The sequence below is a fragment of the Acinonyx jubatus genome, chromosome A1 (genome assembly GCF_027475565.1).
Source record: "Acinonyx jubatus isolate Ajub_Pintada_27869175 chromosome A1, VMU_Ajub_asm_v1.0, whole genome shotgun sequence".
Classification (NCBI taxonomy): Eukaryota; Metazoa; Chordata; class Mammalia; order Carnivora; family Felidae; genus Acinonyx; species Acinonyx jubatus.
In genome coordinates this window covers 24,440,090-24,452,916 of record NC_069380.1, presented here as the reverse complement: position 1 = coordinate 24,452,916, position 12,827 = coordinate 24,440,090, and the positions used below count along the sequence as shown (strand labels likewise).

Here is a 12,827-nt window from a genome sequence, read left to right as displayed (position 1 = left end):
ACCTCAGCGGCAGGGAGAGCTCTGGCCTTGTGCATTACCCTCACTGAGCAAGGCAGATGCCCTCTGCTCGGCTGCTCAGCGCAGAGCAGGGCAGTTGGCGAGCTGCACGTGGGATCTCCTTTCTGACATGCCACCGTGTACAGCTCAAGGCACGCCGATCCAGTTCCCTCTCAGTTTCTAGGCAAGACGGTAGGCAAACTGTCCCAGAAAGAGAGCCATCTACTATTTTCTTAAAAATATCCGAATCAGGAAACCCTACAACCTCTCCGATGTCTCAAATCACTACCCTGTAACCTAAATCTTTTCTGATACGATGAAAGCTTTCTCTCTCTCTCTCTCTCTCTCTCTCTCTCTCAGGCTATTCTCAGGGGGGAATTAGAGAAGATGCTCAATTCATAAAGATTCTGTCACCTGCCTTTAACGACTGCCACCAGGCCTTTCAAAACAATTCTTTTAACCTGCTTCTGGGGGCTTGTCGTCCAAGTCTTTAACAGTTTTCTTTGCTATGGTCTGGGTCCAAGCCCACTTTCTTAAGTGACAGAAGGATAACAGAGACACGGAAGGTGGCGGTGAAGGGACCGCGGAGATGACCAATCTGGCCATGTTCCCCCCGCCGCAGAGGAGAGAAATGACACCCAAGTTAAAGGATGCTCCCTGGCCCCACCCTGCCAGCCACCAGCGGGTCTCTGCCTAGGGTGGCACAGCCTGGGGCTGGGCCTCCAAGCTGTCTTATAAACCCTGCTGGCCACTGTGATGCCTGGCGGTGGGGTCTCCAGATAACTACGCGCCTGACTCTGAGAGGACAGGAAAGGAACTGTGGAGACAGCAGTGGCCGAAAGGAGGGTAAAACCGGCCAGGATGCTCTAAGCCAGTCAACCAGGAGCACAGAGGAAATAGCAAGGAACGGGTGCTGGGGTTCACCTGGATGTAATCTGCATATCACCATTTGGACTATGAAAACCCTCTGGGAACTCTAAATATCTGCTACTAAACAAATGTATACATCTGTGCATGTCTTGATTTCCTTATTTTGAGAGAGTCAGAGATGGCATGAGCGGGGCAGGGGCAGAGACAGAGGAAAAGAGAGGGAAAATCCCAAGCAGGCTCCACGCTGCCAGTGCAGAGTCCGACAGGCGGCTCGATCCCACAAACCCCTAAGGTTTCGTGACCTGAGCCGAAACCAAGAGTCGAACGCTTAACTGACTGAGCCACCCGGGTGCCCCCACATTTCCTCTTTCGGTAAATATCTGCCGAATACCTACTATATGCCAGGTCCTGGGCTAGATGCTGGCAACACAAAGGTAAGATGTGGCCGTGGCCTGGTTCGTAGGGAAGAGAGACACCAGTCACTAGAATACAGGGGGCAATTTAGAGCCAGAGGAAGCGGGGAAATGGCTCTCTCCCGGAGAGCCAGGCACGGCCCCATAGGATGTGACAGGTGACCTGGGATTCCACAGAGGAGAAAATGCTTAGAGTTCAGTCAGTCTTTTTTCTTATTCATGCCAGATGATTAATCCATATTCTCTCCAGAGAATATGCTCTCCATTTTTGTTGGAGTCCAAGAAAACAATGGCTAAAAGACAAATGAGAAGGCCAGGTAACGTTTACTGAGTGCTTCTTCAACGCTAAGTGTTTTATATGCATTTACCTCGAGCCACAGTCCTAGGGAACACTGTTATGATTTGCTCTTCAGAGACGAGGGAACTGAGATTTTGATAACTGGCCCAGGGTTACCTTGCTGTGAACTAGGGAAGCCTCATGCTGGCACAGAGCCTGGGGGTCCCACTACAGGCCAACACGATGTAGGTCTTCCTGCAGGCAGCTTTCCTCGTATCTGGGGTCACTGGATTTCTATACCTTAAGGTTCTCTGCTCTCCTTCGGGGTTACTCAGCTCTGACCTCGAGTTCACTGGGGATACACACGCTTGGTAAGGTTTTACCTATGGCTAAAACCTTCCGGGGCTCTTTGGAGAAGTTCCCTTCAGTTCCTCAACATCTTCAGGGGAGAGTTAGGAGCAAGAACACCGCCAGGGTGACCATGCCCATTCCTGCCTGTGCCTCCTATCTCTGGGGGACAAGGGGTGCTCTTCCTTAGTAGCTCCACACCTGTCATCCCATCACATTGAATAAAGCCCTGGCCTTCTTCTAGGGCTGGAGATGCAATGATGAATAGCGAAGAATCCTTGCTCTTGAAGGACACACAATCCTGTGAAGGGAAGTGCCGACTGCCACTTAGAGGCCACGCTGACCTTCACGCTCTAACTGTTATTATCACGGCGCTGTGGGAGCAGAGAGGGAGAGGCACTTAACTCTGCCCCAGAGGAGAAGGGAGACGTCTCCAAAGAAGGCAATATTAACTTTCCTTGAGCTACATCTCAAAGAACCAGTTGGAATTTTCCAAAAAGACAAAGTGGAGCGCAGCACTCCATTTCTCCACACCGTGGTCCCCATTAGCCACAGGGGCTATGTTCCAAGACCCCCAGCGGATGCCTGCGACCACGGGTAGTACCAAATCTAATAAATACTATGTTTTCCCTTATACATACACAACTATGACAAAGTACAATTTATAAATTAGGCACAGTAAGAAACTAACGATAATTAATGAAACAGAACAACTCTCACAATATTCTGCAATAAGAGTTATGTGAATGTGGTCTCACTCTCAAAATATTTTTTTGTACTGTACTCACCCTTCTTGTGATGATGTGAGATGATAAAATGCCTACGTGGTGACACGAGGTGAGGTGAATGATGTAGGTGGTGGGACGTAGCATTGGGCTACTGTTGACCTTTTACCTTCTGATAAAATGTCAGGAGGAGGATATTTTGCTTCCGGACCGCGGTTGACCGCGGGTAACTGAAACCGTGGAAAGCGAAGCCATGGATAAGGGGGGGGACTACTGTATAGGAGGAAATAGCCCTGCAAAGGGAGGAGTCAAGCAAGAGAAGGTCACCAAGGAAGCCGTTGGGGGTTTAGTATGACTGGCCCAGGAGGCAGCCCCTAGAAGAGTTTGGGGAAGTGCCAATGTGGTTGCCTTCCTCACCAGCTCGTTTCCAGAAGAAAAAGTTTGGTGATCTAGGCTCTCCCTGCTATCTTCAGCCACAATACTGAAGGCATCCCCTTTAGGTCATACAAATACTCCGCAGCTTCCTAATGCAACAAAACCACTGTGTCTGGAGGCCATTTTGGGTTTGTTTATATGGACAGAGATTCCTCCTTCTATCGCCATCTCCCATGCAGAAAATACAGCCCTACAAAGTGAGGAAGGAACTGGATATGTTAGAAAATGGGAAATGGGGCCCTGAAAAGTGAAGTTACTCCCCAAAGTCTCAAAGTGAGTCAGTGATTGGTCTGAAAAGCGAAGTAGAGCCTTGAGAATTGTCGTTTGGTTCAGCCAAAGTATGGGAAAAACAGAAGTCAACTAAACACTTAAACGACGTTAACAGATTAAAAAAAAAAAACAAACCTAGGGATGCAAAATCCATGAAATGTACTTTATACCTCGGAGATGTCGATGGAGAGGAAAACAAGGGGAGAAATTTCTTCAACCACGTCTTTCAGGAATGGCCTAGGCTCCACAGTTTACAGCCTCACCTATCGCAACAACACAAGCTGCCTTTCTCCTAGTCCAAGCCAGCAAAAATCCATTTCAGGCATCCAAAATCCTCATCCAAATGCTAATGATCCTGTCTTCCTGTGTGAAATTACATATACAATTGTATATCGATAATAAACTAGGAAGCAGCATGGTATGGTGAAAAGATGATGAGTTTTCTATGCAACTGCTTCTTGCTATGTGTTTTTGTACACATTCCTTAAATTAAAAAAAAAAAAATTTAACATTTCTTTCTTTCTGAGAGACAGAGCACGAGCAGGGGAGGGGCAGAGAGAGAGACACACACACAGAATCCGAAGCAGGCTCCAGGCTCTGCGCCGACAGGCTGACAGATGCAAGCCTGACACGGGGCTTGAACCCATGGACCACAAGATCATGACCTGAGCTGAAGTCGGACGCTTAACCGACGGAGCCACCCAGGCGGCCCTCCTTAAATTTTTTTTTAAGTTTATTTATTTTGAGAGAGAGAGAGAGATTGAGCACATGCGTGTGAGTCAGGGAGGGGCACAGAGTGAAGGAGAGAGAATTCCAAGCAGGCTCCAAACCCAGCATGAGCCTGGCATGGGGCTGGAACTCATGAACTTTGAGATCATGACCTGAGCTGAAATCAGGAGTCGGACACCTAACTGACTAAGCCAACTAGGCGCTCCTTAAATTTTCTGAGCCTCAGTTTCTTCATATGTAAAAAAGCGCTATTAGTAATGCAATTTACAGTGCTCACTCCATAGGGTTGTATTAGAATTAAATGAGACAGAGGATTTAAATTGTATACAACAGTGCTTAATGAAGGAAGGAAAGAAGAAAGCAAGGAAGAAATGAACGGGGAAATAAAAAAAAAGAAGTTTCACAAAATCATCTTGGGGAATAAACGCAATTTCCACCATAAATTGTATAAAGTATTATGTAGAGTCATCACCTAAAATCCACACTTAATTGTATGTATGTTACATGTAGGTCTGTGTGTATGTAAATCTATATTTCACATCTGTTTTCTACCTTCAAATGGTCTTAGTTTGGCTCGTTTTGGTTCTTTTAGCACATTTCTCATACAGAGTTCTTGAAGTCAGTTGCAAAAGGTATTGCAGAAGTGCTACCTGACATAACCAGAAGTCAACAGCATTGGTATTGGCTGATCTGAGGTTGAGTGGTCAAGGGGCTTAATCTTGCCTGAAATACTGACGGTGGAAAGTACCTTCTAACAGTTGAGGAAGTGTGGCCAGAGTGGGAAAATGTATAGCAATCTTAAGAAAAGCCTGACCACATCTCCATGAGTCACCAAAAGAAACGAGATCTATGAGTATCTGTGATGGGGACCGTCGGGCAATGTCTCCTTAATCGCAGGTGTCCAGGGGACGGATTCTGTGAGCTTGTGCCCTACTTCTGTCTGCTCTCCACTCCCTCATTCTCTAGGCATTTTCTCTATGATTGTTGGAGCTGGAAAAATACCAAGACAATACACAGCACACATTTGTATGTTCGCAATTACAACAGAAGCTTCTATTTATTCTTAACAATGTGACCTCATTTTCTATAGGCTCATTGGGGTCGTTGTTCTAGAATCTCTAATGACAAACTCATTCTCAAAAAAAAAAAAAAAAATGAGGACTAACAGATACATGGAGGCAGGAAATTTGTATTAATTTGACGGGCTATACATATCTTCAGTCTGTTGGAAGCCACAATTTGGTTGGCAAATATTTACCGATACCAATTTATACTGGGATATGTGATATATATCATTTCTTTTGTCAAAATTTTAAATCACCTTTAAGAAACTGTGAATATAAAATGGGAAAGAGGCAGGGTGTAAATCTTGGTTCTGGCACTTAACTGGCTCTGGGACTTTGGACTTAATCCTCCATGAGCCTCAGTTTGGTCATCTGTTATAAGAATATGACGATATCAACCTTATGCATCTTTTGTGTTGAAATGTAAGAGTAAATATATGTCAAGTGTTCAGCACAACGCCCAGCAAATGGCGAGGGCTCGGTCAGTCCACAGTGATGATGAGTGTCGTAGAGTGACTGTGCAGACAGACTGATGGCATGGGGAAATGGGAAAGGAAAATGACCCCAAGAACAGTTCTAGGAAACAGACAGTGCTTTCTCCTATTTTATAGATGAGGAAACTGAGACTTGCTCAGGCTCCACACTTAGTAAAAGACCAAAATACGAATCCAAATTTGCCTCCAAATTTGCTCTGTCTTCTGAATATCATACCTGTTTGTTTCATGCACAGAAATTACAGACAGTCAGACTCACAAACTTTAAAAAACTAAGATGATATACAATATTAAATACATTCTATATTGTATACTTTATATATGATCGGACAGATTAAGTATCCCAATTGCCTTTACTCTGTGGTCATAGGAAAGAAACAAAGGATCAAGGATATGCTGATGAAAAGACTTCATCTGAAAGACAACAAGGGAAGGGAAAAATCTGAAAAATTTCTCAAAGGTGACCATAATATTCTATCTTTCCAAAGGGATTTTTTTTAATGTTTACAAAGCATTGGAAATGACAGGGAAAGTTCATTTCACATTGTCAAGATGAAGAAGGGGGGCATAACAGCATAGGCGTTGCTCATTTTTTTTCTTACTTTCACTTTGCATGTATCGCCCAGATTTCTCCCCTAAGGACCCCCCACCCCCACCCAGTGAAAAAACGTGGGCTGATGACGTCAAGGAGGTGTAGAGGACCCACATTTTAAAATGTTACACCAGAGATGAACAAAGATGCAATTCTAATTCTAAATTTTGTGGGAGAAAAGGAAGAAGATGCAAATTTTATACACATACATTTGTGCACCTCTTCACTTCATATATTTGGGTACACAGCTTAGATAAATTTCGGTACGGACTACCCGACTGAGGGATCAACATGCAGGGTGTTGTTTAAATGCAAAGTAATTATTCCATTAATTCACTTCCCCCCTGAAAGTACAACCAGAGAAAAAAGGAAAACAAATTATCCGGAGATTGCAATTCACATGCATAATTAATTCGCCTGCAGAATTCGGTATCTTGGCTTTTCTGCCGGTGGAGAACATAATCTCTTTTCCATTTTAGCTCAGCCGCTCAGAAAGATGTGTGTGTGTGTGTGTGTGTGTGTGTGTGTCTGTGTGAGAGAGAGAGAGAGAGAGAGACAGAGAGAGAGACAGAGACAGAGACAGACAGAGACAGATAAAACAGATAAGGCAGAGAGCATCCACTGGCTACGTAACTGCTGCTGGACTAAAACACGAATCAATGCTGCAACCACAGGACTGTGGCTGTGCGAGTTCCTCAATTTAACATTGCAGCTTTTCCTTCCACCAGAAAAAAACCCAATGACCATATTTGAGAAAGAAGCCTCCTTGTAACTTATAAATGGGGCTGACACACAGGCGTGGCTCTGAAGTCGAGCAAAACTCATTTTAAGCCCCCAAGTGGGTCACCTTTTACGTCTCTTTTTCAACTCACAATTAAAACAATCTTGCATTCTTTCACAGTTTTTAGGGCACCTATGTTTGGCCACGACTGTACAATTAGAGATATGGGTGTTCCAGTGTAAATACTAAATTGTCTAATTTATTTGGGTCTATCAGTCACAACAGTCAAAAAGGTGAATAAAACTTGACTGAAAGTATTCTAACCTTTTAAGACTGAAAACTTTTCAAAGCTTTTGAGGATGGAAATCATAGTTTACGACCCATGCAGAGATCGATAAATTGGTAAAAACTAAATAGTCAAGTGCAGAGAGGTGCTGGGTAGATACTGATGGTGATGGTGATGAAGGAGAAGGAGAAGGAAAAGAAGAAAAGGAAGAGGAGGAATCTGTTTGATAAAAGCAATTGGAATACTGATCCATTTATTTGGGATAAATTATCATTATTTGAGCTCAACTCCAGAGCTTAAGTACAAATAAGCCCCATAGTCTGCTGCCTGTTTATTCCAGGAGAATATTATTTCTCCTGGAATTCAGCAGTTATATAAAAAACTGATTCAAATGTAGAAAATTAAAGTAATGAACCATCTGAATGGATTGGCTTTCTTCACATATGAAGATAACACCAGTAACTACCTCACAGGATCGTAGGGATGACTAAATATATCAGTATTGGTTAAAACACAAAAAATACTCAGTCCCGAGTGAGTAGTACATGAGTGTTAGCTATCATTATTAGGGTGGTAAATTGAAATTCTTTCTTCCCCGCTCTGCTGCTTTCTGTAGGTTACAAGATGAAGCGATGATGAAATTACTGGGAAGACTGATGTAATCACTGAAACTTGGCAAACCCAAAACAATGGGGACAGTCAATAGTTTAAGGAAATGGACTCAGAAGGGAACTGAGGAAAGCCACGGGAGATGCCATCTGGGCAGCCCTGTGTGTCTTCAGCAGCTGTAGGGAGATGCCCCTAAAAATGTGAACGTCTAATCTGGTGGCAACTTCTCAGAACTTCAAAATGAAAACAGCGTGAAACATGGACGCTTTTGATGTAAGTGCCTTGCCATCTGGCAAAACAGGGAAACTTGCAACTCTTGGAATCTGTTGACACTGGTTAGTTTGACATTTCGGTGGAGCTCTAATGCTAATGTTTATTATGCCCGCAGGGCTCAGTATGTAGATGGCATAGCATTATTTTGGTTGGTGGTTTCTGTGAGTTGGGAAACTAGCTGACAAAAAGCCCTAAAGAAACAATTAGACTAATATAAATAATGTTACTCTGCCACAAAATCTATTAATCATAAAGTCTGGTGCCTTTACAATCTTGCTTTATAAATTTTGACTCTTCGTTAATGGAATCTTATGAGCAAGTTTGTGAATTTTATTTCACCTAGACTGATATCAAAATGTGTTTGCCCTCTCTCCTCTATATATGGAGGGTCTTTATTCTACAAGTAATGAGGAGAAGTTGACTTGAGAACTTTCTAGAATAATCCAAAGTAACTAAGCAAAAGTTACTAATATCTGTTCTTAGGTTCTCTGTCATCAAAGAAGCCCATTATCAACTACAACAGTTTCAGTAAGTGTAGCTAAGTTTGAGGTCACTGACTGTGTTTAGGCCAAAATAATAAGATTGTAATTTTGTCTGTTTGCGATGGTCATTGGGAAATTTCCTAAATACGTTGCACTCAATGTCCATTCAGTGCTTTGAGGCTAAAATGAAGAATAGTGCTTTGGCAAAGAGGAAGCATGGTAGAATGCAAAATACCGTATGATTACTATATCTTCTTCCACAGCCATCACTGTGAGGAACTCAGTAAATAATAAGTTCATAAGTGAAATCAAAGAAAAGACTTCCATGCATCTCTAAGTAGCTGAGAGAAAATATGCGTGACAAATTTCCAATTCAATAAATATCATTAGTGCTGACCACGTGCTAGGAGAGCTAAGAAGGAGCTCAGGCTGTCAAACAAGGAACTGAAACTAAAGCAATTATGGTTACTGCTATACTTACTCTAAGATCAAAACGTTAAACAGACACACACACAGAAGAAACTGTTCGTGGGGCAAGGAAGATGGCCGAAGGGTTCCATAGGGAAGACTTCCAAAAGGACTCGTTTCTTGAAGTGAGTCTTGAAAACTGACTGTAAGTTTTACAAATAAGAAAGCAATCAGAGCCAACAGTTGGAACAAAAAGAAGTGAAAGCATGGAACTTTCTGGCGGCTTGTGGTCTTGTGCACCCAGAACATGGGCAAATGAGGGGGGGTGAGAGGATGGAGGGCAGCCAGAGCAGAAGGAAGTGACAAGAAATAAGGTTGGGGAAGTGGTTGAGGCAAGTTTGTGAAGGCGTACAATTCTTTGGTAAAATTATACATTAATTAAGAGAGGATACTTCTTCATTCTCTAAAAGAGGATTCTGCACTCATTACGTGAAACCCACAACGATATCTCTTACTTATAAAGACAAAAAAAGCTTCTGGGTTTATTGCAAATTTTTTTCTTCTCTCTTTCTCCCCCTCTTTCCTTTAAAATTATGAGCACCAAGGTCTCCTCAGTCAGCTTCAGAAATAAAAGCTTCTAATGATCTACATCTGGGAAAAAAATATGCTGGTGTGGAAGAACGGATCTAGAAGAGACAGATGCTTATAGAGAAGCAATATGGAGCTGGAAATCATGACTATCTAACATCCCTCGACCCCTCCAATAGCCCAGTGACAGTGGGCCAGTTGCTTCCACGGTGAGCCCCCCGCCTCATGTCTAAAGGCATTATGTGAGATAATGCATAAGGAGTGGCTACATGTTGTAAGTAGGTATAAATATTATTATATAATAATATTTTTATTACTTGTCTTGTTCTCTCTAAGTAGGTCATATTTGAATGGGACTTTACTTGTTGGCCTCCCTTCTTCACAGGGACCAGAAGAAGGTTTATAAATGGTATTAAAATACTGAAATTGTTTCCCAAATTACTGATTGTTTCAAGGCATACTTTGTAAGTTAAAGGAAATAAAATTTTAAATGTGACCAAGAAAAGCATCCTTCAGATAGCTAATGAAATGTCCCACCATAACAGTGCCTGATCAATGGGTAAGACCCAGAAGATTCTTCCCTGATGCTACTGGGGGTGAGCTAGACAGAAGAGAAATGGATATTTTATAGCGTATCGGGTTGACACTTTAACAGTCTAAACTTGATTTAAATCAAGAGACTTTTTTCTCTACTTTGAATTAACTTTTTCATATTCCATTTTATTTCCTTCCAAAGTAAGGAAAAGACTGACATACCTTCACACTCTAATTTATTTTGTTCCCATTAATATTTTTACTGGAAAGAAGATAGAGCATTTTTTTTAATTTGTTCTTTTCTGGGGTTCAGGTCCTCCTCCCCCAATTCCACATTTTTGCTAGTTTAAAACCACTCACGAGAGATGTGTAAAACATATTGATGCCCACATTTTGCAACTTTCAGAAATTCACATTTATAGGTAAATGGCTAATTCCATTCAAATTTGCCTGTGCAGATGGTTCTTTGAAATGTTTTATTTAATAGAAACCAATTATGATAAATTTATGTAAATTCAAAACTAAGACACGGCAAATAAACCAGCGTTGTTGACTGATAGGTTTTTTTTTTTTTTTTTTTTTTTTTGCCCTGGGGAACTAACTTGAAAAAATGAGTTGCTATCCTTGAATAAGAAAAATTGGGTTTTGATAAGTACCCTGATAAATTAAGCCATTTCCAGTCTGAATGGCTTTTATGCTTATCATCTGTCAATGGTTGTTAATACTGTTGGATAATGATAATTAAATGAATGCCGACGCTACAAGATTTAAAGTCTATGTTTCAACAGAGCTTCTGGAGTAAATATTCCATGTCGACTTTATCAGGATTTCTGATGTAGACAGAAGCCTTTCATCCAGAATTTAACGGCCATTTGTTTGGTCATCAGCCTAAGCAATAGTTCAAACAATTCTGCAAAAACAGTACAATTAAGCCACGCAAATTGCTTTTATTTTTAGAGAGTAAATGAAGAAAAGGCGCCTCCGATTCCTTGTGGTTATCAGACATACCCATTAAAACCACTGGCACCAAAATCACTCAAATAACCAGTAACACACTCAGCAACATATGACTCAAGACGTTAATACATCCACTCAAATGCTGTAAAGAAACTTTTTAGAAAAACAGAACCACCGGAGCTAAAATTAAACTACTCCCACCAGGCCAATGAGCAGCACAATCTAAATGATCAATACCCACTTTCCTGAAAACATTTTAAAGTAGATCAAATCACAGTAAATAGCATCCCCAAGATAAAGCAAGAGAAATAAATCAAAACATGGTTTGGTTTGAAAGGGGGAAAAAAAAAAGGGGGCACCTGGGTGGCTCATTTCGTTGGGCATCCAAATTTGGCTCAGGTCAAGGTCTCACTGCTCTTGAGTTCGAGCCCTGCGTCAGGCTCTGTGTTGACAGCTCAGAGCCTGGAGCCTGCTTCAGATTCTGTCTCCCTCTCTCTCTGCACCCACCCCCACTCATGCTCTCTGTCTCTCTCTCTCTCTCTCTCAAAAATGAACAAACATAAAAAAATAAAAATAAAGTAAAAGGGAAAAAAAGAATCCTGGTTTTGGGGGTGCTAACTGTGGATAACTAGAGAAGAAGCCACCCCACAGAACTGAGGGGTCCGACTCTGGACAGCCACAGGGGGTGGCTACAGCTTGGCTGGGCAGTTAAACGGTGACATGGTTCACAGAGGGCTCGGGTGACAGGTGCTCAGATCTCAGTCCCCTGAAGGCAAAACCCACAACCCACAGAAACAGAGCCGCCCAACCAGGAAAAACATCATAAGCACTTAGAAATGACAAAAAGACATTAAGAAATTTTACCTTGTTGAAAAACTGTCCTCAGTGGTACTGGCGTGTGACCAGAAACCCCCTTCTTTCTGATCTGCAGAACAACTTTGTCAAACCCGGGTACGCGGTCACAAGGCAGGAAGTGACTAGAGTGACAAATCATCAGGCAGGAAAGAAATAGATTTTGTCTTTATAAGGACATTTTACCTAACTTTTTTTTTTTTCTCGTGTCTCCTCCCCCACAAGAATCACCTGACAGAACAGGTCACACTGAAATTCAGAAACGTCTTACCACTTCCTTTTTATAAGCATTTTTCTCTTCCCTTCCCTTTCTTTCTTCTCTGTCTCCTAAGCTCTGGGCTACTTAAACCTGTCTGATTTCAGATAACAAGGCAAGGTCAGCCTGCCACCTTTACTACTTGCTCTGACCCCACTTGCAAATGCAAAGCCCAGGTGCCTGGCTACTCAGAGCAAAGACAAACAAGTGATTAGTTTTTAGTGAAGTAGCCAAGGGAGAAGGTGGAAATCCACCTGAAACAAACTAAAAGGGATTTCTTTGGGAAAGCTCCGCCCCGGCCGAAACCTAACCTCTCTCAAGTGTCCCTGAACACTGATCTTATTGGAGCAAACAAAACAAAATGGTCTCTTTAAGGGGAAGGGCCTGAAAAGAATGGCCACTATATTATTTACTCACTTGTATTTATAGAACATCTATGTGCTAGGGATCTCTTTAACCCAATTAAAGATTTCAATTATTTAGACGTTTCCTATAAAGAGCACCAGTGGATGACACAGGCAGCTGCTGTAGTTAAATAGGTAGCTGAATTCCTTCTTACTGACCAGATTTATTTTTTGAATGCACGGTTTATAATGTTAGCAAGTAATTAAAAAAAAAAAAAGGCTCTATTCTATGGGCAAACCCTG

General features: G+C 42.1%; 1 protein-coding gene across 4 annotated transcripts in view; it reads right to left on the bottom strand.

The window, feature by feature from the left end:
* Positions 1-12,827, bottom strand: part of LCP1 (lymphocyte cytosolic protein 1) — an 81,921-nt gene that overhangs the window by 40,091 nt on the left and 29,003 nt on the right. Inside the window, exon 3 of one of the 4 annotated variants that reach the window (XM_053215616.1) lies at positions 11,937-12,049. Coding sequence is in view for 2 of the 4 variants with exons in the window: in XM_015068912.3 (XP_014924398.2) it covers positions 11,937-12,066 (130 nt within the window). In the remaining 2 variants the exon portion in view is untranslated. Of the gene's footprint in view, positions 1-2,693; positions 2,853-11,431; positions 11,882-11,936; positions 12,133-12,827 lie in introns of those variants that run through there. The other 3 variants (XM_015068912.3, XM_053215608.1, XM_053215622.1) reach the window with 3 other exon arrangements.